Source organism: Anabas testudineus, chromosome 21 (assembly GCF_900324465.2).
Source record: "Anabas testudineus chromosome 21, fAnaTes1.2, whole genome shotgun sequence".
NCBI lineage: Eukaryota > Metazoa > Chordata > Actinopteri > Anabantiformes > Anabantidae > Anabas > Anabas testudineus.
Window position 1 is genome coordinate 699,211 of NC_046629.1, and position 27,406 is coordinate 726,616.

The following is a 27,406-nucleotide window of genomic DNA, read 5'->3' on the forward strand; positions in this document are numbered from 1 at the left end:
ATTTGTAAAGACAGATTGATCTGATCTAATATGGACGTGCTGATCAAAGGTAAGACATCTTTGAGGAGTCTAGTCGGGATGGGGTCTAAGAGACATGTTAATGGTTTAAAGGAATTAATTATTGAAATTAATTCAGAATGATCGACGGGGAGGAAGCAGTCTAAGTACGAGCGTGGTCTTACAAATGAATCTAGAGTTGTTGTACAGTCCATGTTGTATGCAGGGAGGATCTGATCAATTTTTTCTCTAATAGTTATGATTTTATTCGTAAAGAAATTCATAAATTGCTGCTGAGAGTTGAGGGAATACTAGGCTCAACAGAGCTATGACTCTTTGTCAGCCTGGCTACAGTGCTGAAAAGGAACCTGAGGTTGTTCTTATTTGCCTCTATTAATGAGGAGTAATATGAGGTTCTAGCTTTACGGAGGGCTTTTTTATATATTATTAAACTATCTTTCCAGGCTAGGCAAGATTCATCTAATTTGGTGGAACGCCGCCTCCTTTCCAGCTTATGTGATTTCTGCTTTAAGCTACGGATTTGTAACTGATCAATTTCCACACCGTATGTCAGAATAAGATCAAGGGTGTGATTAAAACAGGGAGTGGGTTTATTTACATTTTGGGTAAAACCAATGGAGTCTAATAGAGAATTAGAGTCAGTGTTGAGTCAGTTATCATCAACATCTACATGGATATTAAAGTCACCCACTATAATGACTTTATCTGCACTAAGAACTAAATCAGATAGAAACTCTGAGAATTCAGTTAAAAACTCAGAGTAAGGGACAGGAGGACGGTACACAATAACAAACAGGACGGGTTTCTGATTTTTCCAGTTAGGATCAGAGAGGCTAAGAGTGAGGCTCTCAAATGAATTAAAACTATGTTTAGGTCTGGGGTTGATTAACAAACTTGAGTGGAAGATTGCTGCTACTCCTCCACCCCGACCTGTGCTTCTAGGAACATGATAATTAACATGACTTGAGGGGGTCGACTCATTCAGAGAGACATATTCATCCTGCTGCAGCCAGGTTTCAGTAAGACAGAATAAGTCTATTTGATGGTCAGTTATCAAATCATTTACTAACAGGGATTTAAACGAGAGAGATCTGATATTTAACAGTCCACATTTGATTGTTTTCTTGTTATTTTGTTCTAAGAGAGGAGTCGTCTTTATTTTTATTAGGTTTTTATGAATTACTCCTCTTGTGTTAGTTTTAGATATAAATAATTTAGGTACTCGGGGAGCAGACACTGTCTCTATGGGGTTATGGTAGTTTTTGGGGGGTGACGGCTGTGAGGAAGCTGCAGAGAGGTGTGTAAGACTGCGTCTCTGCGTCCTGGGCTCCACTCTGACATGTCAGGGTTTAGGTCGTCTAATAAACTCTGTCATATTCCTAGAGAGTTGAGACGCACCATCTAAAGTGGGATGGATGCCGTCTCTTCTAATCAGCCCAGGTTTTCTCCAAAACGTTTTCCAATTGTCTCTGTAGACACCGTTGTTAGCGGGACACCACTTAGAGAGCCAGCGGTTAAATGATGACATGCTGCTAAACATGTCATCGCTGGTCAGAATGGGAAGGGGTCCAGAGAAAAATATGGAGTCCGACATCGTTACACACCGATTCAACGTTAATTTTGGTAACTCTTGTGTGAATTATTATCTTACTGTATTTACGTTTACCCTTAGACAAGAGTTTCAAGTAGGTCTCTCTGGCCCCGGAAATGAACTTCACTATGGCCGCTGGAGTCTCTAACTTCACGTTTCTCACTATAGAGCTGCCAATGATCCGAGTGGGTTTCTCAGCGGGTGTGTCGCTAAGTGGGGAAAATCGATTTGAAACGTGAACGTGGTCGTGGTGAACCTTGGGCGAGTATCTGGGGTTATGCTTCCTACGAACTGTCACCCAGCCAGCCTGACTTCTCGGCTGCTCGGGAACTGCCGGGGGACAGCTAACAGGAGCTAGGCTAGCTGGCTAGCTATTACAAATCCCCTTCTCACAAAATGAGGCCTAGCAGAAACTAATCATATGACAAACCGAGCAAGAGAGAGCAGGAGAAGAAGAGGGAGAAGCAGCCATGGCTAACAGAGCTAACAGACCTCACAACACAAGAAATGAAAAAATTTGGAGTATTATGAACGGTCCTTAAGTAACACAAGTAGACACATTTTCATATGGAGCAGAAACCTGAAGAAAATCTTGCCTTCTTCCTGTCTTATAGGTTCTGGAGAAACACAGGGCGACATTCGAGTTTGAGGTGAATGAGGATGACGTAGAGGGTCGCTGGCTGAGAAACGGTGTGGAGATCCAGTTCTCGGTGGAGGAGAGGTTCAGCTACGTGGCCATCAGGAAGCTGCACCGCCTCACAATCTCTGAGACCTACAGGAGTGATGCTGGCGAGTACACCTTCATCGCTGGCAAGAACAGAAGCACCATGCACCTCCGGGTCAACAGTAAGTCCAGCAGCAAGATTATAAGAAAATACAAAACAGTTTTTCATTAAAAAATCTGAAGAACGTGAAATCAGCTTTCTCCTGACCTGGCTCACCAAACCCTTTCCTGTTTTGTTCAGTCCCAGAACCACCTCAGATTGTCCGCCACATGGAGCCTCAGTCGGTCGAGGCTGGAAAACCAGCCCGCTTCTCAGTGCAGGTGAGCGGTGTTCCACAGCCTCAGGTGTTCTGGTACAAGAACTCTCAGACACTGTCCCCAGGCTTCAAATGCAAGTTCCTCCATGATGGCAATGAGCACACGCTGCTGCTAATCGAAGTCTTCCCTGAGGACGCCGCCATCTATAACTGTGAGGCCAAGAATGACTACGGCACCGCCACAAGCACTGCAACGCTCAATGTGGAAGGTAGAGCGACATGTTACACCTGTGACCAGACAAACAAATATTTCTAACCTAGGACATGTATAGATCGGTCTGTGTGTGTGTTGTAGTGTCAGAGGTGGTTTCTCCAGACTCAGCTGCACCCGTTGCTCCTCCGGTCGTCATCTCACCCATCACCAGCACTTCAGCCCTGGAGGGAGAACCAGCTCGCTTCCAATGTAGAGTTCGTGGAGATGGTAAGAATGCCCACTCAGCTTTGCAGAGTGTTGTAGTTTCACCTCATTGTTTGTGTCCGGACTACACCCCATGAGGATGTAGTATGTAAAAGTTTGGAGCTCTTCAGCTGTGTGGTCCAACATGCAACTCTCCTGCTTTAATCATCAGAACAAAACATGAGCAAAAATATGTTGTTAGCGCAAGTCAAAAGTCCATCCTGCCACTGCAAACCTCCTTTTTCCTTTGTCCTCTGTCCAGATGTGAAGATCAGCTGGTTCCACAAGGAGAAGGAGATCAAGCAGTCAGAGTTCTTCAGGATGTCTCAGTTTGATGACAGCTGTCAGCTGGAGATCTCCAGGGTTTACCCAGAGGATGAGGGCGAGTATACCTGTGTGGCCACAAACAACGCTGGGACCGCATCCTGCTCTGCCACTCTCACACTGGATGGTGAGTTTCTTACTAACCAGACATGCTGCTGCTGTCTTCACCCTAGGCTGGGTGTTTTGAACTGAACATCACCCAAATGTGCTAACTAGGATGAAAGTCAATGAACGTGCTTCATTTCAGGGCGAAAACAAGCAGTGGACAGTTCTTCTATGACTCATTGGCATGTCTCCACCAGCCTCACCAGTCTAGAAAAACCTCCCGTTGGCCAAAAGCCAGTTTTTATCCAGCCAATCACAAGCTGCTCTGTGCCACACGGGGAGGTGGCCCGCTTTCATGCACGTGTGTCCGGCATGCCGAAGCCAGAGATAAGCTGGTTCCACCACCGGCAGCCAGTTCAGCCCAACAAGAATGTGGTGTTTCATTTCGATGAGGTGACGAACATGGCCACACTCATCATAGTGGACGCTTTCTCTGAGCATGCTGGGCAATACACCTGCAGGGCAGCCAATTCTGCAGGAGAGGCTGCATGCTTGGCCACTCTCACCATTACCAAAGAAGAAGAAGGTAAAATCTGGAGCGGGTGGCTGCAGCCAGATTCACTCTGAAACTACCTGTTTCTTTTCCTGCTAGATTTATCCAGCGTCCTCCAACACCTCCTCTTTGTCTCCAAACAAAATACTTACAGGGATGTCCTGAACCAGTAGACTGCAGTTTAAATGTCATTCCTGGTCTGGGGAAGCTTCTTTAATGACATCACGTTACAATTGCAGACAAACTAGGTTCTGTACTGATGCTGTTATAAACAGTTCTAATCCAAGGAAATTGTTTTCCTTTCTAATTTTAACATTTTTAGTCACAGTACAAATCATCCAGGTCTGAACAAACTCTCTTTGGTTTTTCATGCCCAATTATACTTTGTTTGAAACAACCCTAAAACCACCTTTTTATTATTATTATTTATTGTTAACTGTATGAATATATTTGGACTGCTACTGTAGGTATCTTTGCTGTTTTCTTACCGTAACCCTAGTGAAATAAAACTTGGTCAGGACATCCCTCAGGCCTCCTCCAGATGTGACTAACCTCACTATTCCAGAAAGACCAACCACTTTGTTCATGACTGCATCAGTTGGTTTGAATCCTGGGTTATCACGTCCTCGTCACTCCCCGAACACAGGCACAAACTTCTCTCTGTCCTCCTACATGTTGTCTGTTCTCACTCTCTTCTCCTGCACAGGAAAACTCATGGAAATGCATGAAACTCACTCACATAACCTCTGTTGTTCCCTCATCCTCCAGGAAACTCAAATCCTATGTTTCATTAATTTAACTTCTCTGTGTTAATGTCAACATTCGTTGATTTGTCTTTTGGCCCAGTTTCCACCTGTGATGTGTGTTGGTAATGTTTCTAAGAGTTAAAAACATCTTTGTCAAACAAACTGGACTCTAATCCTTTTGCCATATGCATTTGGAGTCCATCATTTTGATATGTTCTTTTACTCCGTTTTAAGTCCTAGTTGGATTAGAAAGAAGAGTTAAACATCTTTGTAAAAACACCAGTGTATTTGATCATCATCATAATGCAGCACATAGAGGAAGTAGGCGGGGCTACACTTCAATCAGTGACTTAGCTTTCGAACATTTCTTTTGTTTGACAAATTAATACTGACTCAAGCTACATGTGAGCTAGCAAAAGCTAGTAAGTGGAATTTGATGAAATTTAAAGTAAGAAAGAAATGTTCTAGTCATTTTTCATGGTTTTAACTATGTTGCAGTATGTGTAGTTGAGAGCTCTATTTGAGCAATGTATATATACATACATATATATATAATTTTTGAGCAATGAAAATGTCATTGCTCAAAAATTATCATAAATACCATTTATTTATTATTTATTATTATTATTATTGTTTATTTTTAGTTTTAGTTACGCTTGGGTCCAGTATAGAAAAACTAAAAGTAGTGGAACTCCAGTTTTAGATTAATTTAGTGCAAATTTGGAATCAGAATCAAAGTGTTATGAAATCTGAATTATTGTCCTTTCATTCTTTCAGTGAGTCACGTGAGAGAGCAGATTGAAACCAAGATAGAGCAAGAAGTCAAAGGTAAGGTCATATCAGATGTTTGACCATCATATACTGTATTAAAATCACCAGATTATTGTCACACGTGAAAAGCAGGCTGAGTGGGAAAGGTAGAGTTTCAAACCAAATTTGTTTGACTTGACTGAATTTTTACTTGTAAAGTAGTCTGTCATGGGGTAACTTTGGTCCTGAGCAATGGGCTCTGCTTCACTGAATAGTGAGAGTGGAGAGAAACTGTGGACAACAAAATGTGCCGGTTCATGTTTTATGGTTTATCTGGATTATTTGTTGCTTGCATATACAAACTGCTTTTAGTGTTTGACAAATAGCTCATTATGTGGAGCTGTCCCTGTATGATCTTTGAATTTCCACAGCTGCATGTCATCCTTATGTCTTGAAGAAAATCCTTTTGTCTGTTTTTATTCCACCTGCGCCTTGATAATATTTCATGGTTTCCTCCAGGCGAGAACTGATGGAACTTGCTTGCACCAGTTTTTGACTCTTGCGATTTTGCATCTAAATATTCGTTTCGTTTTGGCATGAAAGTTACTCTGATCTTCTCCCAGGAAAGGAGATTTGGCAGGATACGTATCTTTTAAAGCTTCCAAGTTAAATGACCTTTAAAAGATATGGAGGTGTACTGCATCTGGACCTGATGCCTTCTTCCTGCAAAATATTTCTTAGCCTGGCTTGCAGATAGTGGGATGTGATTCCTGTGGTTTGCATTATAATAACACCAGTAAACTATATTAGTTCGAATAAACGCCTTCTCACCCAATTCCACCGCTTCCTTTAGATTTTAGAATACAAGATCTGATTTGGAGAGCTTTGCTTCTCATTGATAATTTATGTCCTTTTAAGTTAAGGCTTAGAAAGGGCGTTTATTCTCCTGTCTGCAAGTCAGGTAAGGAATATTCTAGGTCAAGGCCAAAGCAATTCCATAAAAGTAAAGCGAGCGGATGTTAGCAACCCATCTTGGAAATATGGTTTTTTTTATAATCATAAAAATAATTCATGTTTTGAAGAAATTTCCACAGACGAAGGATCAAAACTTCCTGCAGATTTCTAATAAAAAGAATCAAGTCTTGCGTTTATTCGAACAAATATGGTGAGTGAAATTATTTCTTATGGCATTGTGACTCCCAGCATGCTTTTAATATTCACATTAATGATTCATTTAAATCCTTTTCTCTATTTTATCCCTGGAGGCTGTGATGTTCTGACAGTTGTCTGTTTCTATTTGCAGAACTATTTTCTCATGAAGGCAAAGAAGGAATGCTGCAACGCAGCTCTGACCTCACGGGCACTAGACAACTTAGAGGAGCCTTCTCTGACACTGAGGACTTCCTAGATCATGGCCTGGTGTCAGCTAATCGCTGCTCCAGCAGAACCTCCTCCATCAGCTCGTGGACAGAGAACATCAAACCTTCCTTCACCAAGAAGCTAAAGTTCCAGTCAGTCCTAGAGGGAGAACCAGTGGAATTAAAGTGTAAACTAGTTGCTTACCCTCCACCAACTATTCTTTGGTTTCATAATAACAGATCTGTTCCTAAAGAACATAGACGCAGGATCTGTACTGACAGCAGAATGCACATGCACACTACCAGTCTTGTTATTGATAGTATAAAAGAGAAGGACTCGGGAAGTTATAAGGTAATGGCGATAAACACAGAGGGTTCTGCTGACTCCACAGCATCACTTTTGGTGTCTCTGAGGGAAGAACAGTCGGCTAACTACCTGGGTTTTGTTAGATGCTCTGCCAAAGCCCATGAAAGCATAGATAATATGGCAGAACAGAGGAAAGAGAGGAAATTTAAAGTTGAGCTCAGGTGTGTAGGGTCTCCGTTTGACAAGATGTCCAAAGTTCATCAGGGAAGATCACGATCTAAGACCGCTTTGGTGCGTACTGTGTACTTCGGGTCTGGTTCCCATTCAAAAGAGGAGTCAGAGAAAGAGTGTAAACGTTTGGAGACTGCCTCAGAGCGTGCCCCATCTCCTCCCCCCATGTTTGACAGATCGGAGCGCTTTAATGACAGGTTTAGTGATATATACTGTGACCGGCGCACAGGTGCCAGGTTCAGCGACAAGTTCAGTGACAGGTGCAGTGACAGATACAGTGAGAGGTTTAGTGACACTGAGAGCCTTCACAATGAAGTAAGGACAAAACTTACCACACTCCAAAAAGCGGTGAAACAGAAGAAAAGACTTTCAATTTCTACTATGTCCTCCTCTGAGTTTGAGTTAGAGTCGGTTGCCAGTGAGTCAAGCTATGCAGAGTATGTGGAGAAGCTCAGGGTCAAGCCTGCCTCTCTTCCTGATGTTCCACATTTCAATCGTCCCTTTGATTTGGGGGAGAGTCATAGAGAATTTCGAAGTAACACCTCAAGTGGCGCTCCCTCTCAGCCTCGTGTAAGGCATTCATTTGAGCCTCAGTCTAGAACCAGGGCTATTCAGATCATGAGAGGAGAGTTGGTTGATACTCTGGTGACACAGACAGAACAGAAATCAGATGTCAAACATTCAGAAACGCTGAAGGTTAAAGAAGTCAAGAGTTTTGTTGAATGTCAGGCAGATGATAAATTCATGAAGATGGAAAATGAAAATCACTGTGCAGTTCCTGACCCGAAGGTGGAATCTACAATGGTAGCAATTGAGTTTCATCAACCTGAAGTCCCTTACTCTGAAACTTTAACATATCCTGAAAATACAATACGCACTGACAGCAAGGAACCTTTTAGAATGGTGCCTGTTAAAGAGGAGGTATCACTCACAGAGTCACCCAGGGCTTACCAGATTACTTCTATTAGGGAGAAGTACCTTAGTGAAGCAATCACACCAACAAAAGACACAGCAGACAGAGTGGAGCTGTATGAAGATGAAGGTGCAGGTGAGTCTTTGAGGGCTCAGTATGAGAAGAGCCTGGAAGCTGAAAGGATGGAGTGTGAGGACAAACTCCTTGCCCTGCGAATCAGGAAATGGCAACAAGGGAGTAGAATGTCGGAAGAGGAAACATTTCATCCAGAAACTGCTCTGCCAATTTTGTCAGAGACGCACTACACGGAGCCCGCTGGACCCATTTATTCCATGAAAGAGGTGGTAGAGGAAAGATCAACTCTAGAACCTAAGGTACCCTCTTTCCAAAAATCTCCCAGAATAAATGAAAGGGTTGTAGATTCTGAAGATGCAACAACACCAAAATCTCCTAAAGTGAAAGCCAAAAGAGAAGAAGTGGAAACTAGATCAACAGAACTGGAGGCAGAGTTGTCACCCGGAATGAAAGCCAGGGATGAGGACAGACTCACACTGTCACCTAGGTCAAGGCCAGACAAATCTTTAGAAGAGAGCTTTCGGAGTGAGGCTGTAACATCCGGTGGCATAGCAAGAGAAACAGCTGAGCAATTTGAAGAAGAGTCTTTGAGGGCAAAGTATGAGAAGAGCCTGGAAGCTGAACGGATGGAGTGTGAAGAAAAACTTCTTGCACTGAGGATCCGGAAATGGCAGCAAGGCATGCAAATGTCAGAAGGGGAGACATTCCATCCTAAAACTGATCTGCCAATGCCATCAGGGAAACAGTACATGGAGCCTGAGGGTTACATTCAGCAGCAGGTGGTGGAAAAAAGAGATACTGTAGACCATGTTGGGATGTCACCTAAAGTAAAAGGTAAAGTTCAAATGGACAAACCCTCCACCCCAATAATTAATGCCAGAACGAAGAGACCGGGAGAACTAGAACCAGAGGCACAGCCATCACCCAGAGTAAAAGCCAGGGCAGCCGAAATGGAAGCACAGACATCACCTACAACACAGAAGATGTTGTTTGAGAAGACAAGAGATAGGCATGAGCTACAGCTGTCTAGGGAGAACATATCTGAGCTGAAGAATGAGAGTGAAAAGTTTGTCAGTGAAGAGGAGGCTTTGACGCAGCGGATAATGAAATGGCAGCAAGATGTTCAGATGGAACAAGAGCAAGCTGTTAAGGTAGAGCCTGACTGGGTAGAGGGTTACACATCATTCCAGAGAGAGGGCACCATAAAGGTTGGACATGATGTTCCAGAAGCTCCTAAAGTGGAATCATTTTCACCATCTGAATTGTTCAGCAGTAGTAAGACTTTCCCAGGACCTGTGGTCAAAGAGAAGGTGCTTTTGAGCAAGTCAGTTTCCGCTGCATGCCAAGATCAGCAGGGTGATGGCCTGCAGTGGCCACCCACAGATGAACTGCCAACAGAGGGTCGAGAGACCAGGTTGCAGAGGGACAGTGAATACATAGTAAGTGAGGAGGAAGCACTGGCTCAGCGCATTCTAAAATGGCAGCAAGATGTTACTGAACAAGAGGAAGTCGCTGAACTGGAATCTGAATGGACTTTGGACAATCAGGCCAAACAGCCTGGGCCCAGGTTGCCAACTGAGTCACATGCTACACCATTTGATAGTAAAATCTATCACAGTGTCACTTCTCATGAAATCCATCTCAGTCAGCTTCCACCTCCACATACAGCAATTGCTGGGGGAACTTTACCAACAAATATACCTTCACCTATTCAACATGCTGCTGATCACAAGACATTTCCTCATGAGTTTCCTACAGGTGCTGGCTTGGTGCACAGTCTCAATGAACCTATTGACAGTTCTTATGATTTAAAATCTACTCCTGTAAAAGACAGAATATGTGGTCAAGCGTCGCTAGTTCAGGGATTATCTCCCATACAACCTACAAGTGCTCCTTTTGAAGGATCTGAACTTGTTTCTGCACAAGGTAAAAGCCATCGGAAGGCTCCTAAAGAGTTTTCCTCCATCAGGAGTTACTCACCATGTAGTCCACAGGAGGATGTAGGAACAGAGCCAGAGAGAAGGCAGAGCAGGGAACAGTATGGTAGGACTGTTAGAAAATCAAGCAGTCAAGGTTTTCAGTCTAACGTAAGCCAAGAGAGCGATATGAAAGAGGACAGTGGACCTACCACAGAGACTAGCAATTGGAGACAGCAGAAGGATTTTTCAGTCAACAGGAGGGAGGAAGGAACTGGAGGCTCAATAAGGACAAAACAGGATGAGAAGGAGGAAAGAAGAGTTCTAGAAATTACAAATTTAAAAGAAGGTGTAAGGATGGACGAGTGTGTTGATGGCTCCTTTCCAGTATTTGTAAAAGAAATGTCTTCAGTTAAAGTAAAAATCGGAGAGATGTCAGAGTTTACGTGCCAGTTCCAGGGAGAACCTCTGCCTTCAGTCACTTGGCTCAAAGATGGTCACCCATTAGGCCACAACCCTGACTATGATATTATGAGCAAATCTAATAAATCAAAGCTCACTGTATTCTATCCAACCACAGACCACGAGGGGACATATGACTGTGTCATAACCAATAGGCATGGTAAATCCATCTGCAGTGCCACTCTTGAGATTGTAGGAAAAAAGATAGTGAAGACGTCAGGGGTCAGACAGCAGGTAGCTGCAGACGTGCCAGAGAATGATGAGGAAAACCTGGAGGGTATAATAGAGAAAGAACTTCAGTCCTACATGGGTTCTGGAAAAGCAATGCTACAGGTGCCTCAGGCAGTGATCCACAAACGTCGCTGCTCAGATGAATCTTTTAGCTCTTCACCTGTTGAAATCAGAATTACCGCTGCCACTCCTGTACCTGAGATGATGGAAGAAAGCAATGAGGATAAGCCTCAGGCTTTTGCTGAGAAAACTCCAGATGTATCAAGTGATGAGGGAGCTTCTCAAAATGTTAAACACAAATTTACTTTTTCTTTTGATGTGGTTAGTATAGCTCCCCATGTCATTAATGAATTAGAGAGTATCACCTGTGCTGAGGGCAACACGGCTGTGTTGGAATGTGTGATCAAAGGGGAACCTGCTCCAGAAGTTGCATGGTGTCATAACGACATTGGTCTTGATATCACATCTGGAAAATATACAATTGAAATACACGATAAAGTGTACAAACTGTATATTAACAATTTTACATACACTGATGCTGGAGTGTACAAATGTGTTGCCAAAAATAGGTTGGGAGAGGTCACAAGCATCTCTCATGTTTCATTTCAAGTTACAGAGCCTGCACAGTTTTCAGAAGGTGGTGGTGTTTTACAGGATGATGTTTTTACTCCATCTGAAAGAGTAATTGAGTCTCCTGTGGGTGTAACTGGGAATATCAAAAAGTCTGCAAAAACTGGCAACACTACTACTGAGGAGAGAATCATTCAGACAAAAGATAAACATTATTCACAAACTGCCAAAGCCCCAAAATCCCGTCCCATTGTGTCTAAAGAGCTTCCTAATATATCTGGTTGTGGTCTGCAAGCTTCTGCTGCTGTGATAAAGGTTTCTCAGATGAAACAAGCTTTTGAGTCAGACTCACCTGTTACATTGGCTGACAAGGAACAGAAACAGGAAATGCATTTCCCTGAGGAGTTTATACCTCCAGTTGCTGTTTCACTCGACCTACAGGAACACATAAATGCACCTAAACCCTGCACCATACATACAGAAGGTCACAGAATAAATCCAGGCTCTCCCAAAACTGTACCTGAAGCAGAAACAGAAATGGATATCACTGAAGCTGACTCTGTAGTTCCTAAAGCTGTCTCTTACAAATCCACCCTGCCTACCTTCTCTGTGGAAGAAGAAAGTGAGATCCATGTAATATCTGCTGATGTTGAAGAAGGAGCAGTTTTAGCAGAAAGACATGATGTAGTTAAACGGTTTGTGGAGGAAGTGCAGGAGTTTCCAGAACTGGTCAGACCTAAGCCACAAAGGCCTGTTACACTTCAAACTGAGGCAGATCAAGTGGAGAGAGCGAAGGAGGAAACTGTGCCTGCATTTGACAGAACTAGCAGCTTCATTCCTTTTCAATCTGAAAAGGTCTCTGTAGTAAAACAATCTATCAGAACTTCAGCTCCTGCTCCAGCTGAAGATGTTGTTAGACCTAAAAGAATTCACAAATCTCTCAAACCTGTCGAACAAACTGGAGCTGCAAGATCTTCCCCTGTTCACAGTGAAGCTGAAAATGTTAGTAGCGCTAGTGCGGCAGAGGAGTGGACAGAAGTGGAAAAACATATCAAACAAGAAGCTAAAGGAATTAATCAGGGATATGTTTTCATGCCCAAGGAGAAACGTGTAAGCAAGGAGGGTGAATCTTCTTACGAGGAGCTGATTTCAGTTCCAGAGCCCTCATTGGACAATGGCGTCTTCCTTAGTCTGCCAGACTCCAAGGCTGATGTGCCAGAAGGAACAGAGGAAACGGTCACTGGTGATGTTGTTGAGTCTCCACCAATCACAGGTGATGATGAGATCACTGATGGTGATGTAAGGCCAAAACCTAAACTTTTTATTGCCAAGTCCGATGCAGACAGAAAGGTTAAAGGACCTAGTTTGGACAAGGCCTCTGCTGCTGAAACTGGGGGAACAGCAGCACCAGCTGGCTTTATGGAGGAAGAGGAGGTTACTTTTGGTGCCGTGTATGACTACTACAACCCTTCATCAGAATGGGGAAGGCCACTGTCCCCTGAATCTGAGATGTCCATAGAGATTGGTAGCACTGTGAGTGAAGAAATAGCTGAAGTAGCTGAGAGGTTCTACACCCCGGGCTCATCTACTGAGGTGTCACAGCTAATTGTAGAATCCTTTCAGACTCCCAGTTCTAATGCACCTGGTGGGTTTATGACCCCACAGGAATATCCCTTCTCCCCTGAAGAACACAAGAGGCCATCCACAGGAGACTCCACTGAAAGGTTCTTTTCACCACTTCAGTTCCTGACTCCTCCTGCTAATGAGGACATTATAACAACAAGTCATGGAAAAAGTGTGGATGAGAATCGGTTCCTCAACAAAGACAGGGAGTCTTTAGGCCTTCCAACCGTTCAAGAGAAGGTGCAGGGAATCCCTCCTGCCTTCCTTAAACCTCTTATTAAGAAGAGAGTGTTTGAAAATGACTCACTAACATTCTATGCAGAGGTATTTGGCCTACCTTCCCCGGAGGTGAAGTGGTTCTCCAACAAAACCGAACTGGTGGCAGATGACAGAGTTAAAATGCAGAGAGATGGTGACAGCATCTCACTAACAATTCACAACGTCAGTAAAGCCGACCAGGGAGAATATATCTGTGAGGCTGTGAACTATGTTGGGGAAGCCAGAAGTGTTGCTTTAGTGGTAGTTGTATCCCAGGAAGTGAGGTTCATGCCTGCCCCACCTGCTGTCACCCATCAGCATGTGATGGAGTTTGATGTGGAGGAGGATGATTCCTCTCGTTCTCCATCCCCTCAGGAGATTCTGCTTGAAGTAGAGTTGGATGAAATTGAGGTAAAAGAATTTGAGAAACAGGTTAAGATCATCACTATTCCTGAGTACACAGCTGACAACAAGAGCATGATCCTATCATTGGATGTATTACCAAGTATTTATGAGGAGGGTGCTGTGGATTTCATTACTCAGGAGCATGATGATTTGAAAATAGCTTTTGAGGTGACTGAAATGCCTCCAAGGTTCATCAATCCCATCTGTGACATGGAAACCCCAGAAGGCACCACTGTCATGTTTGAATGCTCTCTGATGGGTATTCCATCTCCCATCATATCCTGGTTCAAAGGTGATAAAAAAATTCCTCACAATAACAAAAAATACTTGCACTCTTCAGATGGAGACAACCATTTCCTGAAGATCTGTAAGGTGACAACACAGGATAGCGGAGTGTACACCTGTAGAGCTATTAACATTGTTGGGGAGACTCTTTGTAGGGCTTCCCTGGTTGTGTTAAATGCAAAGGCTTTCTCGGGGAAAACCAGAGGTAGGGAGTTAACAGCTGTGTCTCTCGGAAGCGCCATAGTCCAGCCGCAGAAGTTTGATTTGATGGTTGGCAACACATCATTTGATGATGAACAGGTGTCAGAAATAGAGCTTGAATTTGAGTTTGAGCAAGAGGCGGATGAGTCTCAGCGAGCAGTTAGGCTGGTGGCAAACACTGACAATGAAATGAGTGAACAGGGAGAGAAATATGTTAGCATTAACTTTGATGTATTTGCTGAGCCAGCTAAAGATGATAAGATAGAGTTCAAAGGGAAGTCCTCGGATATGTGTAGCTTCCACTTTCAGGTGACTGAGACGTCCCCCAAATGCATTATCCCATTGACTAATGTTACTGCATCAGTAGGAACGCCTGTTATCCTCCAGTGTCTGGTTACTGGTAAGCCAAACCCCACTGCTGAGTGGTACAAAGATGGAGACCGGGTCACAGACAGCAGATGTATAATCCAAGAGAAAACTGCAGGTCATTTCAATCTGCTTATTACTAATGTCATCCAGAGTGATGCTGGTGAGTACAAATGCATAATCCAAAACACAGCTGGGTGCATTGAAACTACAGCATTGCTGAAAGTGTTTTAGAGGTTGATGGTTTTTGGGCTGGCTGCACAAAGACATAACATTTAACACCTAAATCACTGTGTTGTATGTAGCTGATTCTTGAATAGTAGGACTGGATGGTAGGTTGTATAGTTACTCCGAAAAAAGCATGATGGGGCATGGTGGCAGTTTCCAAGCTTTCGGTTTTACTTTAAAAACCTTCAAGAGCAGACAGGCATGACAAAGAAATAACAGCCAATAATTATCCAGCATACCAGCTGATTGCACAGGTCACTTAGCTGAAGACGATAGCTTCTAATCTATTCTGGAGTACCTTTACTATTATACTGTGATGTTTACAATATTAGTTGATCTCCTGGTTTGAATTAATTTTCTAGTCTCTCCAACCTGCTTTACTGGATACACAAGTACACAATTGTTTTTCCAAAATTTCTGTTGATTAGAATGTAGCTTAAATTAGGCAGATTTAATTTTTTTATGACTATCTAACTCTGTGTAGATACAGTCTAATTAGAAAAGTGTGTAAATGTTTGTCATAGTGCATAACGAGTTGAATAATGCCAGCAAATTAGTCTGCTGGCAGGTTCTTCAGATATTTTAAGTTGTTACAGTTTGTTTTTTGTTTCTGCTGTAAATTGGAAGTAAGTAATGAAGTACAGCTCACTGACAGCAAACAGAATCTGTTTTTAACAAGAATAATGGATGCGTGAAACAAACATCTCACAGAAATATATATCATTAACATACATTTTCAAGATCAATTTCTTAAATCAGTGTACATAAAACGTACATAAAAAAACCTAAAAAATGTATAAAACTTGGAATATAAGAATTTAGTATTGGACTTAAATCAATAAATCAAGTCAGGTTTGACCACGCTTCAATAATATACTTTTATTTATATAAATCACAAATACAGTTACAGTATAACCATTATATGGCCTGAATCCTTTAATTTTTCTCCAGATTGAGAAAAAATTTAATAATAATAATGAAAACATTTAGTTGCTGAAGTGACTAATAAATAGACACAAAACAACATTTTAATTAGATTTTAACATTTACTTATCAGTAAGTTAGAATAGTCAGCCAACAACCATAATGCTATTTTGAGCAGTAATCATATCACAGAGTTAGTCCAGACAATCATAAATAAACTCGTGTTGTGTTGCTTAATTGAATTGATTCAGTCATATTTCATTGCCTTATTTTGTTCTGGTTTTGTGTGTGTAAGTGAGTTTTTGCAGCTTGTGAAGCAAGTGATACATTTTTAAGGCAATGTTAATTGATGGTAGTTTAAGTTTACTGGTAAGTAATTTTAAAAGTTGATAATACTGTGAATTTTTTAAACTACAATATAATATATAAGTTTTGATGTTATTGTTGATGTAAATATGTGTAATTTTAGTAGTATGTTTACCAGTAGAATAAGTTAATTAGGAAATTTTGGCAATGACATAGAAATTCATGATTTATTTGTACAGACAACATGTTCGTTTGTCTCAGAGTTTGTATAATAAAAAATAACTGATGACGTGAATTTGAAGACTGAGCTTTTTTTGTGTATACGGTCTAGGGTGTAGCCAATATTACCTTGTGTCTAAAACCTTTTGCGAGCAGTTTATTTTTCTGAGAATTTCTGCTTGATTAGTAAACCTTGCAGATTATTTTCTTTTTTTGCAGATTTGTATCATATTATTATAATTTGATAATGTCTAATACCCAGAGAGTTGCAGTCTCATGCTAGTGCTAACTTAAGTTGTATGTTCTAAAAGTAAATGGTTTCTCAGGGAAAATCTTTTTATTCTGAAAATGACAAAGAACAAACAAACAAAAAAAATGGTATAAAATAAGGAAAGAGGAAAAAACTTATCTAAAAAGTTTATAGCCAATTTTTTGGTCCTTCTTCAATCTTATATTAAGGCTGCCCCTTTAACCACTTAAAAACTAATCACCCAGTCAACTAGTAATAATTGGACATTTCTGTAAGCAGAAATTTAGCATAAAAACTGTTCACAAATCTCTTTCTGTTGTCTAATAGTTGACTGTTGAAGATTTACTGTAGTGAAGGACAGCCCTAATATTTGTTTTTTTTAATTCACTATGTCAAAGCATTTGTATTGTCGATATTGTCATCAGTCTTGCTCAATATTTCTTGACAGAGCGTTGTAGCACCACCATCACCACTGTGGAAGGACAGGAGGAAACCTACTACACTGGTGTCCAGTTACCACAGAAAACAAAAACACTTGAACTCAAGCCAGAATCCAAACGTTACTCTTCTACTTTAGAGAAGAAAAAAGAAAAGCCAGTTTTCCTTAGCCAGCTCGCCCCAGCAGCTGTAACCACTGGGGAAACAGCCAGTTTTACTGTCAAAGTGTCTGGCTTTCCAAAGCCTACTGTTCAGTGGTCTCATAATGGAAAAATCATCAAGAGCTCCTCTATATACAAACTGATAGAGGAAAAGGAGGAGTATATGTTAGTAATAACTCATGTCACTTCTGAGTATGAGGGCGAGTACTCTTGCACTGCCACCAACCGATTTGGTCAGACAACATGGACCACATATCTCCAAGTAAAAAAAACGGATGTTAGCCAGGCTGAGAAATGGGTGGAGGAGATGTTTAAGGTCACAGGTCAACCTCCTACTTTCACAGTTCAGATCCAACCTGTAAGGTGTGCAGAAGGTGGAGAGGTTAATTTTAATTACAAGGCAGGTGGTGATCCAGTACCTGATGTTAAGTGGTTCAAGGGAGCTTTTCAGATCCAGCCAAGTAGAAACTGTATCATTAAAACCAACCCAGATGGGTCTGGCTTCACTAATATCAAAAGTGTCAAACTGGAAGACAGTGGCCTTTATACATGTAAGGCCACTAACCAGTTTGGTGAGGCATCTTGTAGTGCTGAACTTGTTGTCTTCAAAGAATCGATCTCTGTTTCTCACAAACAGGAACAGCTGACAGTGGTTCAGAAGAAAGGATATAAGGTTTCAGTTACAGAGCAGGCAACCGAGTCTCGCTTGTACCAAGTCAGTCTTCCAGGCCAAGACAGAGCTCGGTCAGATCAGATGGTTTACACCATTGGCACTGAAGACCGGCAGATAATTCCCAGTGAACAAGTAGGGTCCCTTAGAGAAGTTGATATCTCTGCTGCCACTTTTCATTGTGAGCAGGTGACCCACCAGGCAGCAGTGCTTCAGTCTCATGAGATAGAGGAGAGGGTGTCTGTGGTGCCTTCCCACCCACCTCAGGTTTCAGCTGTTCCTGCAAAACAGCTTCACATGGCAGCATTTACATCATCTGTTGAAGAGAGTCAAGACCTCACTGAACAGCACTGTGATCGTATTCAAAGCCCTGAGGTAATTGAGCTTCAGGCTGCTAAGGAAAAGAGGTCAAAGGTGATGTCAGTTGTTGCTGAGGAGCTCACCCCAATTAGTACTGTTAGCACAGAACCCCTAGCCGACCAGAAGTCTGCTACTGTAAGGTCCGTTTCAGAACCAAAACATCTAGTCAGTGGGTATCAAGTGGAGTCAAAACTGTCCATCCTGAAAGAGCAGTCAGAGGATATCCCCAAACCACAGGAGGAGAAGAGTTACAAGGTTAAAGAAGGGATTAAGATTTTGTACTCAGCCCAGAGTGAAGAGAAACAGTTGCTTGCAGAGAGTCACACTACTAAACTAGCAGCAGCAGATTCTGCTATGAAGACTCAGGTTGAGAAAGAACAGCACCAACCAGTTTTGGCTTCGGTCAGTGAGTCTAAACAAATTTTGTCCAAGGAGACTAAGTTCTCAATGCAGAGACCCACTGAAGAGACAGCCCATGTCTGCAAGAATAAAATGGTGAAAGCAGCTCTAACTGCTGAAGACAAGCAAACGCTGCAGGCTGAGTCCATTCAGCACTTGCCAAGTCTGGACAGTGCTGTGTCAATTCACTCACAGGTAGAAGGAGAGCAGTTGTTACACCTGCAGGTTATCACAGACCAGGACCTCCTTCCATCTGAGAGGACCTTTATATGTGAGAAACCAGCATCAGAACAGGCAGGAACCAGAAAGAGTCCCACTCTGTTGCACACTGTTAGCCAGGATGAGCAGAGAACAGTAATTTGTGAGGACACATCAGAGTTAGAGGCCAAGACTAACACCATGACTATCCAGTCCCAGAAAGAGGCCCCTACTCTGTTGCATCTTCAGTCAACCCAACCTGTTGAGCTGCTACCCAAAGAAGATATCCTCATAATTGAGAAGCCTGACCAACAGGTGGCAGCACAGAAACAAGAAAAGACGAGGAGCCATGCAGCAGTCTCAGAAGAAAAAAGAGAACTAACAGCAGATTATCACACAGAACTGGATTTGTCAGTGACTGGAGTTCAGTCTCAGCTTCGAACTGAGCCCAGGCCTCAAAACATTCTCCAGCTCTCCTACCAGCCTATGCAGCTGCCAAAAGAGACACCAGTTACTACTGATATTAAGCAGCAGCGAGCTTTGGTGCAGAAGGAGGATCGCTGGAATGTGATGCATGTCACTAGTGTGGCAGATAGTCAGGCCTTAGAGGAGGGTCACACTGAAAGTCTTACAGCTGTGGATAAATGTATTTGCCAGATGGCAGTAGAGCCAAATGTTCCCTCTGAGCCAATCCAGATTGAGGAGAAAGAGATCTCTACTGAGAGTAGTGTCTTTTTAGAGGCAGCAGAACAGGACTTTGCTGCTCAGATTCAGGAAGGCCAGTCAGTCAGGCAGGCGATAATGATGGATGAGAAGCAAGTGCTGATAGGTGAGCTCTCTCAGGACATCACCAAGTCTGAGGCAACTAAAGTTGTTGTGACCACACAGCCAAAACTGTCCCTGATGGCATCTGAATCAAAAGACAGTACAACTCTTCCCAAAGAGATGACATTTGTAATTCAGATACCTAAACCATCAAGTCTTAACATACGTCTGCAGCTCAGAGAAGCTCTTCAATCTGCTGTGGCCAGCGACCAACCAGTGTTACTGGCTGATGTCGTAGGAAGGCTACAGGCTGTAGAGGTACAAGAGGTCAAGGTTCAAAGAGAGCCCAAGCGAGTCATGTTTACATACCTGATCACAACAACAGGTTCCCCAATAGAGATTACTTTGGCTTTTGAGGGTAGATATCCTCAGACAGCTGACCTTAGGACTGAACTACAGGCAGCTTTCCACTCCATAGTGTACCAGGAAGCCCGTGTTCTTACTTCAGAACAGCCAGGTACTATGCAGCTAGACAAACCTCAAAGGGCCCAGATCACCTCGGCCCACTCTAAGCAAATGCTGTCATCTATGGTAGAGACGGTAAGCATGGCAGAGAGTGCGGTTGATTTCACTGCTGTTAAATCTCACGCTGCTGCACTCAAGACAGAGTCTAAAATGACAGTAGAATGTGCTGCAGCAGGACAGCAGGTTGTGGTGCAGGAATCCAAGATAGCAAAAATGGAACAATCTGTCTTATCACAGATAAAAATTTCCAGTGAGGCTCACATGGCTTTTGAACAGTCAGTGCAGGTGTCAAGGCAGGAGGTGAGATCAGTTATGGAAAGCCAAGAGAAAGATGTAGGAGCAGCTGTTGTTACTACTGTCTTACCACCGACCACCATTCCCACCGAAGAGGTGCTAGAGGTACACATTCAGAAGGAAGAGAGGAAAGAGATCTCCAAAGAGGAGATCCCAGTGTCCAGGCCACAACAGAGAGAATTCCCTGTAATTGTGTCTTCTTCGCAAGACATATCCATTGATGAATATAGTCAAGTAACCCTGAGTACCACTATCAAGTATGCCACAAAGGTAAACTGGTTTTTCAATGGGCAACTAGTGAAATCTGGCAAAGAGTTCAAGTGTTCCAAAGACCACGACACATATACACTGGTTATCGACAAAGTTGTCAAGGAGAGACATCAAGGAGAATATGTTTGTGAGGCTGAGAATGAAGCTGGCAGGACTACAACATCTTCAAGACTCACTGTGGTCTCAAGAGGTTTGATAACAGGAAAATCAGTTTATCATTCATTCATTTGTTCATTCATTCATCCATTTTCTCTCATAAAGACTAATCATTCACAGAAGTAGGTTCATGATTTTTTATGCATTTGTCACAGGTCCCTAGTCCCTTGTCATTTCATAGCTCAGCATGAGCACTCTTAGCAGGGCACTAGATGGTACTAACTCACTTGTTTGATCCACATCATTGTATGGTCAAGGGCTGCCTAAAGACCACATGCATCACAGTCATGCAACTTTAGCTTGCCTTTTTGTCAGTCATCGCGGTTGTCATGATCTTGTGCTCCAGGCAACTTTCATGGTCTTTCCATGGTCACTTTGGCATGTTGGTATCAACAGGTTTCTTTGTTTTAAACCCATGGTCTGTCACATTTCCTCTAGGTCCATTGTCTCCACATCTTCAGTGTACCTCTGCATGCTTTAAGAATTTCGAGTTTGACATTGCCTCGTCTTTCACAGTCTTTGTTTCTGCTCCTTGTAGCTGGAATGCTAGTCCCATGAGAATCATGTGAAATGATCTTTCATGCAGCTTTTTGTGAAACCATGGGGCTAATGTTCCTGCTGTTTTTCTCCTCCACAGTCACTCCTGACTTGCCTCCCACCATTGTTCTACATTCCACCACTCTTGTGCCTGAACTGTCAATTTTATACAAAAAGTTTCACAAATTCCATTACTAACATTTACTTTTTAATTTGTCTGTGTGTGCCTCAGTGCCACCTGTCTTTAGGCAGAAAATCACACCTCTGGAAATAAATGTTGGCAGCCACGCCAAATTTGAATGTGAGATTGAGGATGCTCCGAGCGTGACCTTCAAATGGTACAAGTCTGGTATTGAGATCAAACAGAGTGAGAAGTATAGGATCCTTAGCCTCCACACCAGTTCCTCTTTGGAGCTCCTAAACCCAGTCAAAGCTGACAGCGGTGAATATACCTGCAAAGCTTCAAACCAGCACGGCACTGACAGCTGCACTGCCTCCCTCATTGTCACAGGTAAGACCCCAGTGGGATAATTTATTTATCACTTTACATACTCGTGTATTTGTGTTTGAGAGAGAGAGAATTATATACATACTGTTTGCTCTGTGTTTTATGCTAAATTACTTTTGTGCAGTGCGAAAGAGAGTTTGTAAAATGGTAATGTATCATATTTGTCATTATATAATGACACTGAACCTACACTTTACTCATGTTCAAACCCACATTGATCACCAAGTTGAGATTTCACAGGTTAGTTTATATTTCATGTTGGTGTACCTTTCATCTTTTAAGTTATGTTTAAATTTTGTATGTTTTACCTGCTCTCCTTAGAAATGTACCCACCGGTATTTGTATCAAAACCAGACCCTATGACTTTATATGTGGGCAAACAAGCTGTGTTCCAGTGCTCACTCACTGGATCCTCACCCATGGAAGTTGTCTGGCACAAGGACAACATAGCCATCTCCTCTGAAGGGAACTATGTCATGAAATGTGAAAAAAACAAGTATTCCCTTCACATTAAAAGTCTTTCGCTGACTGACCAGGGAGTGTACCTGTGCAAGGCCTCCAACAGTGTCGGCACTGCCACCTTTTCCACAGAACTCAAGGTTATCAACAAACCCAGCTTTGTTAAGACCATTGAGCCAGCATCAGCTGCTGTAAATGACCCGCTGAGGCTGGATTGCCAGGTGGATGAGGACACTGGTGTGACTGTCACCTGGACCAGGGATGGCAAAAAAGTCCACCAGAGCATGGAGTCTAAACTGTCCTTTGAGGACAAAGTGGCTGTTCTAGAGATACCCAAGTCCAAATTGAAGGACTCAGGGAAATATGTGTGCACAGCCACAAATGAGGCTGGGAGTTCGTCCTGTGAGGCTGTAGTAACAGTTCAAGGTAAGATCTTAGGGATGCTTTTTCAATTAGTTTTGAGTGAAAACATTCAAAGTGGTGGATCATTGCCGTCAACTGTTTTTAGCCAACTGCAAACTAATGCTAACACAAAGCACTGCTATTGTCTTTTAGTTCTTGTTCACACTCTTCTGTCTTTGTTATTTTGTTTTACCTCTCTTTTGATGTTGCTTAAACATCTTGGTGTGTTTGAATCAAACACTTCTTTCAGAGCCCCCTGCTTTTATCAAGAAAATGGAACCTAAGATTACATGGAAACAGGGTATAGCTGCACGTTTACAGTGCACCATTAAAGGCTCACCTGAACTTCACATCCACTGGTTCTGGAATGAGAGAGAGCTTAGTGATGGAGGAAAGTATAAGATCTCTTTCAAGAATGGAGTTGCCATGTTGGAGATAATCAACCTTTTGGTAACAGACAGTGGGAGTTACACTTGTGAAGTTTCAAATAATGCTGGCAGCGAGAGCTGTAGCACTGTTGTAGCTGTTAAAGGTTTGTCAAATCTTGCATTTACTTCACATTGACTATTCAGTTCTGAAAACCATTAGTATTAATTGCATAAAATATACTTAACCTTTTCACACCCAGAGCCACCATCCATTAGGAAAGAACTGCAGACAGTAGAGGCAGTCAAGGGAGCAGCAGCTCAGCTGCAGTGTGAAATCACAGGAACAGCTCCTTTTGAAATCAACTGGTTAAAAAATAAGAAAGCGATTGCCAGTGATGAGAAATATAAAATAATATCACAAGATTCATTTTCGAGGCTGGAGATCCAGACCTTTGAAAGTGCTGATGTTGGAGATTATCAGTGTGTTATATCCAATGATGTTGGGAAAGTTATCACTAAGGCCCTCGCTAAACTTAAAGGTTAGTACATTTGAGTTTTATTGATTGAGGTGTAATCTCATGACTAAAAATCAGTTTTTACTTGTATGTTTTTAGAGCCACCAACTTTCTCAAAGAGGGTTGAGAGTGCAACAGCAGTGTTGGGAAATACAGTAAAACTACAGGGAACCATTAAGGGGTCAGCTCCTATCACTGTTAAATGGATGAAAGACTCTGAAATACTGAGAGATGATGACCCCAATGTCAAAATGGTGTTTGAGAACAATGTTGCAAGCCTGATAATAACAACAGTGGCCATCAACCATGGTGGAAAGTATTTGTGCCAAGCTGAGAATGAGGCGGGGCACCAAAAATGCGAGGCCACCTTGACAGTTCAAGGTCAGATAACATCTTTAATACAAACATACCTGTAGAGATTTGTAGCTTTTAGCTGCTGTGTAGGTTTTTGTGTTTAAACTCTTGTATCTTAATAACACATTGGGTCTGTCTTATCTCAGAACCTGCCAGAATTGTAGAACCTGCAGAATCCATTAGTGTGACAGCAGGGGATTCAGCTACACTGGAATGCACTATTTCTGGAAGTCCAGACCTCAAAGTGAAATGGTTTAAAGATGGGAAGGAAATGATCAGTGGCCGTAAATATAAGATGACTCTAAAGGACAATATTGCCACCATGAAGATTCTCACAGCAGAAAAAGGAGATACTTCAGAGTACAAGATGGAGGTGTCCAATAAAGTTGGCAAAGACCAGTGCACCTGCTCAGTCACTGTCTTAGGTTAGGATCAGCTTCTGCTTCTTTAACAGTAGATAAAGCCTTTGCTGTTTTACACATGATGAAAACTGACTAAATGAACAACTTTTTCCTCCCACTTTATATAACTCTTCTCTCCACTTCATGTTTTGGGATGTAAATTCATCTAAGGCCTTAAAGCTGAAACATTCCAATAGACAATACAATACAATACAGTCAGTGTGCACACTGTCATTTATTTTATTTTAGCTGTTTCTTCTTTTCTGAAAACAGTATGAAACTGTGTTATTGCATCATGTTTTGTTTTTCTTCAAAACTAGATCGCATAATGCCTCCAACTTTTACCAAGTCATTGAAAAGAATTGATGGTAACATTGGCAATGATATTTCAATGGAGTGTAAGCTGTCTGGGTCCCAACCCATGACCATATCTTGGTTCAAAGACGACCAGGAGATCGCAACTGGGGCCAAGTTCCAGCCAGAGTTTAAAGATTCCTCTGCTACACTGACAATTATTCGACTGGAGAAGGCTGACTCTGGAGTTTACAAATGCAGAGCCACTAATTCAGCTGGCTTTAAAGAGAGCAGTGGCACCCTCTATGTCAAAGGTTCTGAATGCTCAGCTTATGTCCTGCTTCTGTTTTTTTGTTTACAGCTGTTCAGTTATTTAATGCTAACATGAAATGCAAATCTTGTTTTTGTAATGATCTTCAGAGCCCCCAGTTTTCACAATGAAACCAGACAGTCAAGATGTTATACCAGGAAGCACTGTTTGCTTCAAAGCAGCCTTCACTGGAACAGCTCCTCTGGCTATTAAATGGTTCAGAGAGGAAAAAGAGATAACAACTGGCGGCACATGCTTTATAAAGAAAGATGCCTGTTCAAGCTCTTTGGAGCTTCATTCTGTGAAACCCAGTGACTCTGCTAAATACACATGTCAAGTATCTAATGATGCTGGGAAGGTGGATTGCAACACAGTCCTCTTTGTGAAAGGTGCCAGTCTTCAGTAATATGTGCAGCTTCATAAAGATGTTTTCAAATTCTTGTATGACATCAGTATCCTCTGAGACTAATGTTGAGTCTTCTGTCTGGTGTTCAATGTTGACCTACTCTCGCAGAACCTCCTGTGTTTGTGACGAAGCTTGAGGCGGCAAAACTCATCACCAGTGCTGACTCTGCCAGACTGGAGTGTGCAGTAGTGGGCAGTCCCATCATTAGTTTCAAGTGGTTCAAGAACGAGATGGAGATCAGCTCCAGTCCTAAATACAGAATGTTTTGTACTGATTTAGTGGCATCTCTGGAAATTGTCAACTGTACAGTACAGGACAGTGGTGATTATGTCTGTGTGGCATCCAGTGAGGCTGGTAGTGACCGCTGCAGCAGCACAGTTACAGTCAAAGGTTGGTTTTGTTTGGATTTACAAATGGTTCTCTTTGCATTAAACCTGATATATGCACCTTGTCACCTTTTCTAGCATTTGATATGAATTATGACTTTTATTGTCATAAGGAAGACATCTTGCTTTTCTTCAGTTCAAATGGGAAATCATCAGCATTCATTCTATCAAACTACCATGACTGCTGCTGAAAGAATTGAAAATACCTATGGACATGATTTCTCCATAGAGTGAATACTGATGACATTTAGAAAAAAAAAAGCTGAGAGAACAGCAAGAAACCAAGGAAAATGTTTAAGTTCATTATATAACCCCAGTGTTTTCTCTGTCCTCATATGTTACATTCTATTGTAAAGCACTGACAAGCCTGTTGTCCTCTTTTAGAGCCACCAGTGATTGTGCGTAGCTTGGAGTCCAAAGATGTGGTAAAAGGTTCTGAGATGATGCTGGAGGGCCAGGTTTCTGGTTCTGTCCCTTTTACTGTGTCATTTTATAAAAACACGAAGCTAATTAGGAATGACAAGAGACACAGGATCACAGTGAAAGATGACCTGGTGGCCCTACAGGTGTTGGCAGTAGAAGCAGGAGATGTTGGTTTGTACCAGTGTACTGTTGAGAATGAAGTGGGGAGGGCCTCCTGTGATTGTCAAGTAACATTAAAAGGTTGGTTTAGATGCTATGGATTTATCTCTGAATCAACTTTTCTGTTGCTATTTCAACAGCTTACATTTTTACTCTTCTCCATACCTGCATTTGGAAAACCTTGCCTTGCAAACATTTTCTTGAAGGAGCTTTAATTGTTGTAGGCTTGACTGACTGTACACTTTTTTCCCTTGTAGAACCACCATCATTTGTGCGTAAACTGGAAAACCTCAGTTCATTGGTGGACAGCGAAGTTAGTCTACGATGCACTGTAAAGGGTTCAGAGCCTTTGACTGTGTCCTGGCTGAAAGACAATCATGAGGTCAAAGAGGGTGAAAACATTCAGATAACATATGAGAACAAGACAGCTCTGTTGCACATTATTAACTTACAGAGCAAACATGGCGGCAAATACTCTTGCCAGGTGCAGAACCAAGCAGGGAGCCAGACATGTTCTGCTATGTTGACTGTCAAAGGTTGGTTAAGATGGTTGCATTTGAAACTTGAGTTTGGTAGCCTTACTTTTTCATTCATCATTCTAAAGATAAATTACATCTTTTCATAGAATTGACTTCTGTTCATCAGACTCTTGTAGTAGTTGATCATTGTGTAGTAATACATAGTTTTGAGATTTAATGTTAATGTTTTTATTTCTTGTCTCAGAGCCAGCAAAGATTACAGAAGAAGCCAAATCTATCAGTGTTACTCAGGGGGATCCAGCCACGCTGGAGGTCAGGTTCTCTGGCACAAAACCGCTGAAGGCCAAGTGGTTAAAGGCTGGCAAGGAGCTGACCTCAGGCCAGAGATATAAGGTGCAGAGCACAGATATAAGCTCTGTGCTCAAGATTATTAAAACAGAGAAAAGTGATGGTGGTGACTACATGTTTGAGGTGTCAAATGATGTCGGCCAATGTTCTTGTGAGGCCAGTCTCACCACTCTTGGTCAGTTCTTAATGTGTATCCTAAAACATAACATTTGTTTAGGTCATAACTTA

The 27,406-nt window shown here is 42.2% G+C and overlaps 1 protein-coding gene across 1 annotated transcript in view; it reads left to right on the forward strand.

Moving 5' to 3' along the window:
• Positions 1-27,406, forward strand: part of ttn.2 (titin, tandem duplicate 2) — a 195,467-nt gene that overhangs the window by 24,612 nt on the left and 143,449 nt on the right. Inside the window, exons 33-49 of the mRNA XM_026376595.1 lie at positions 2,224-2,455; positions 2,575-2,859; positions 2,946-3,071; positions 3,310-3,498; positions 5,493-5,543; positions 21,599-21,877; positions 22,196-22,759; positions 22,986-23,267; positions 23,364-23,642; positions 23,718-23,999; positions 24,119-24,397; positions 24,694-24,981; positions 25,088-25,366; positions 25,492-25,773; positions 26,154-26,432; positions 26,609-26,887; positions 27,075-27,353. Of these exons, the coding sequence (XP_026232380.1) occupies positions 2,224-2,455; positions 2,575-2,859; positions 2,946-3,071; positions 3,310-3,498; positions 5,493-5,543; positions 21,599-21,877; positions 22,196-22,759; positions 22,986-23,267; positions 23,364-23,642; positions 23,718-23,999; positions 24,119-24,397; positions 24,694-24,981; positions 25,088-25,366; positions 25,492-25,773; positions 26,154-26,432; positions 26,609-26,887; positions 27,075-27,353 (4,534 nt within the window). The remainder of the gene's footprint in view (positions 1-2,223; positions 2,456-2,574; positions 2,860-2,945; positions 3,072-3,309; positions 3,499-5,492; positions 5,544-21,598; positions 21,878-22,195; positions 22,760-22,985; positions 23,268-23,363; positions 23,643-23,717; positions 24,000-24,118; positions 24,398-24,693; positions 24,982-25,087; positions 25,367-25,491; positions 25,774-26,153; positions 26,433-26,608; positions 26,888-27,074; positions 27,354-27,406) is intronic.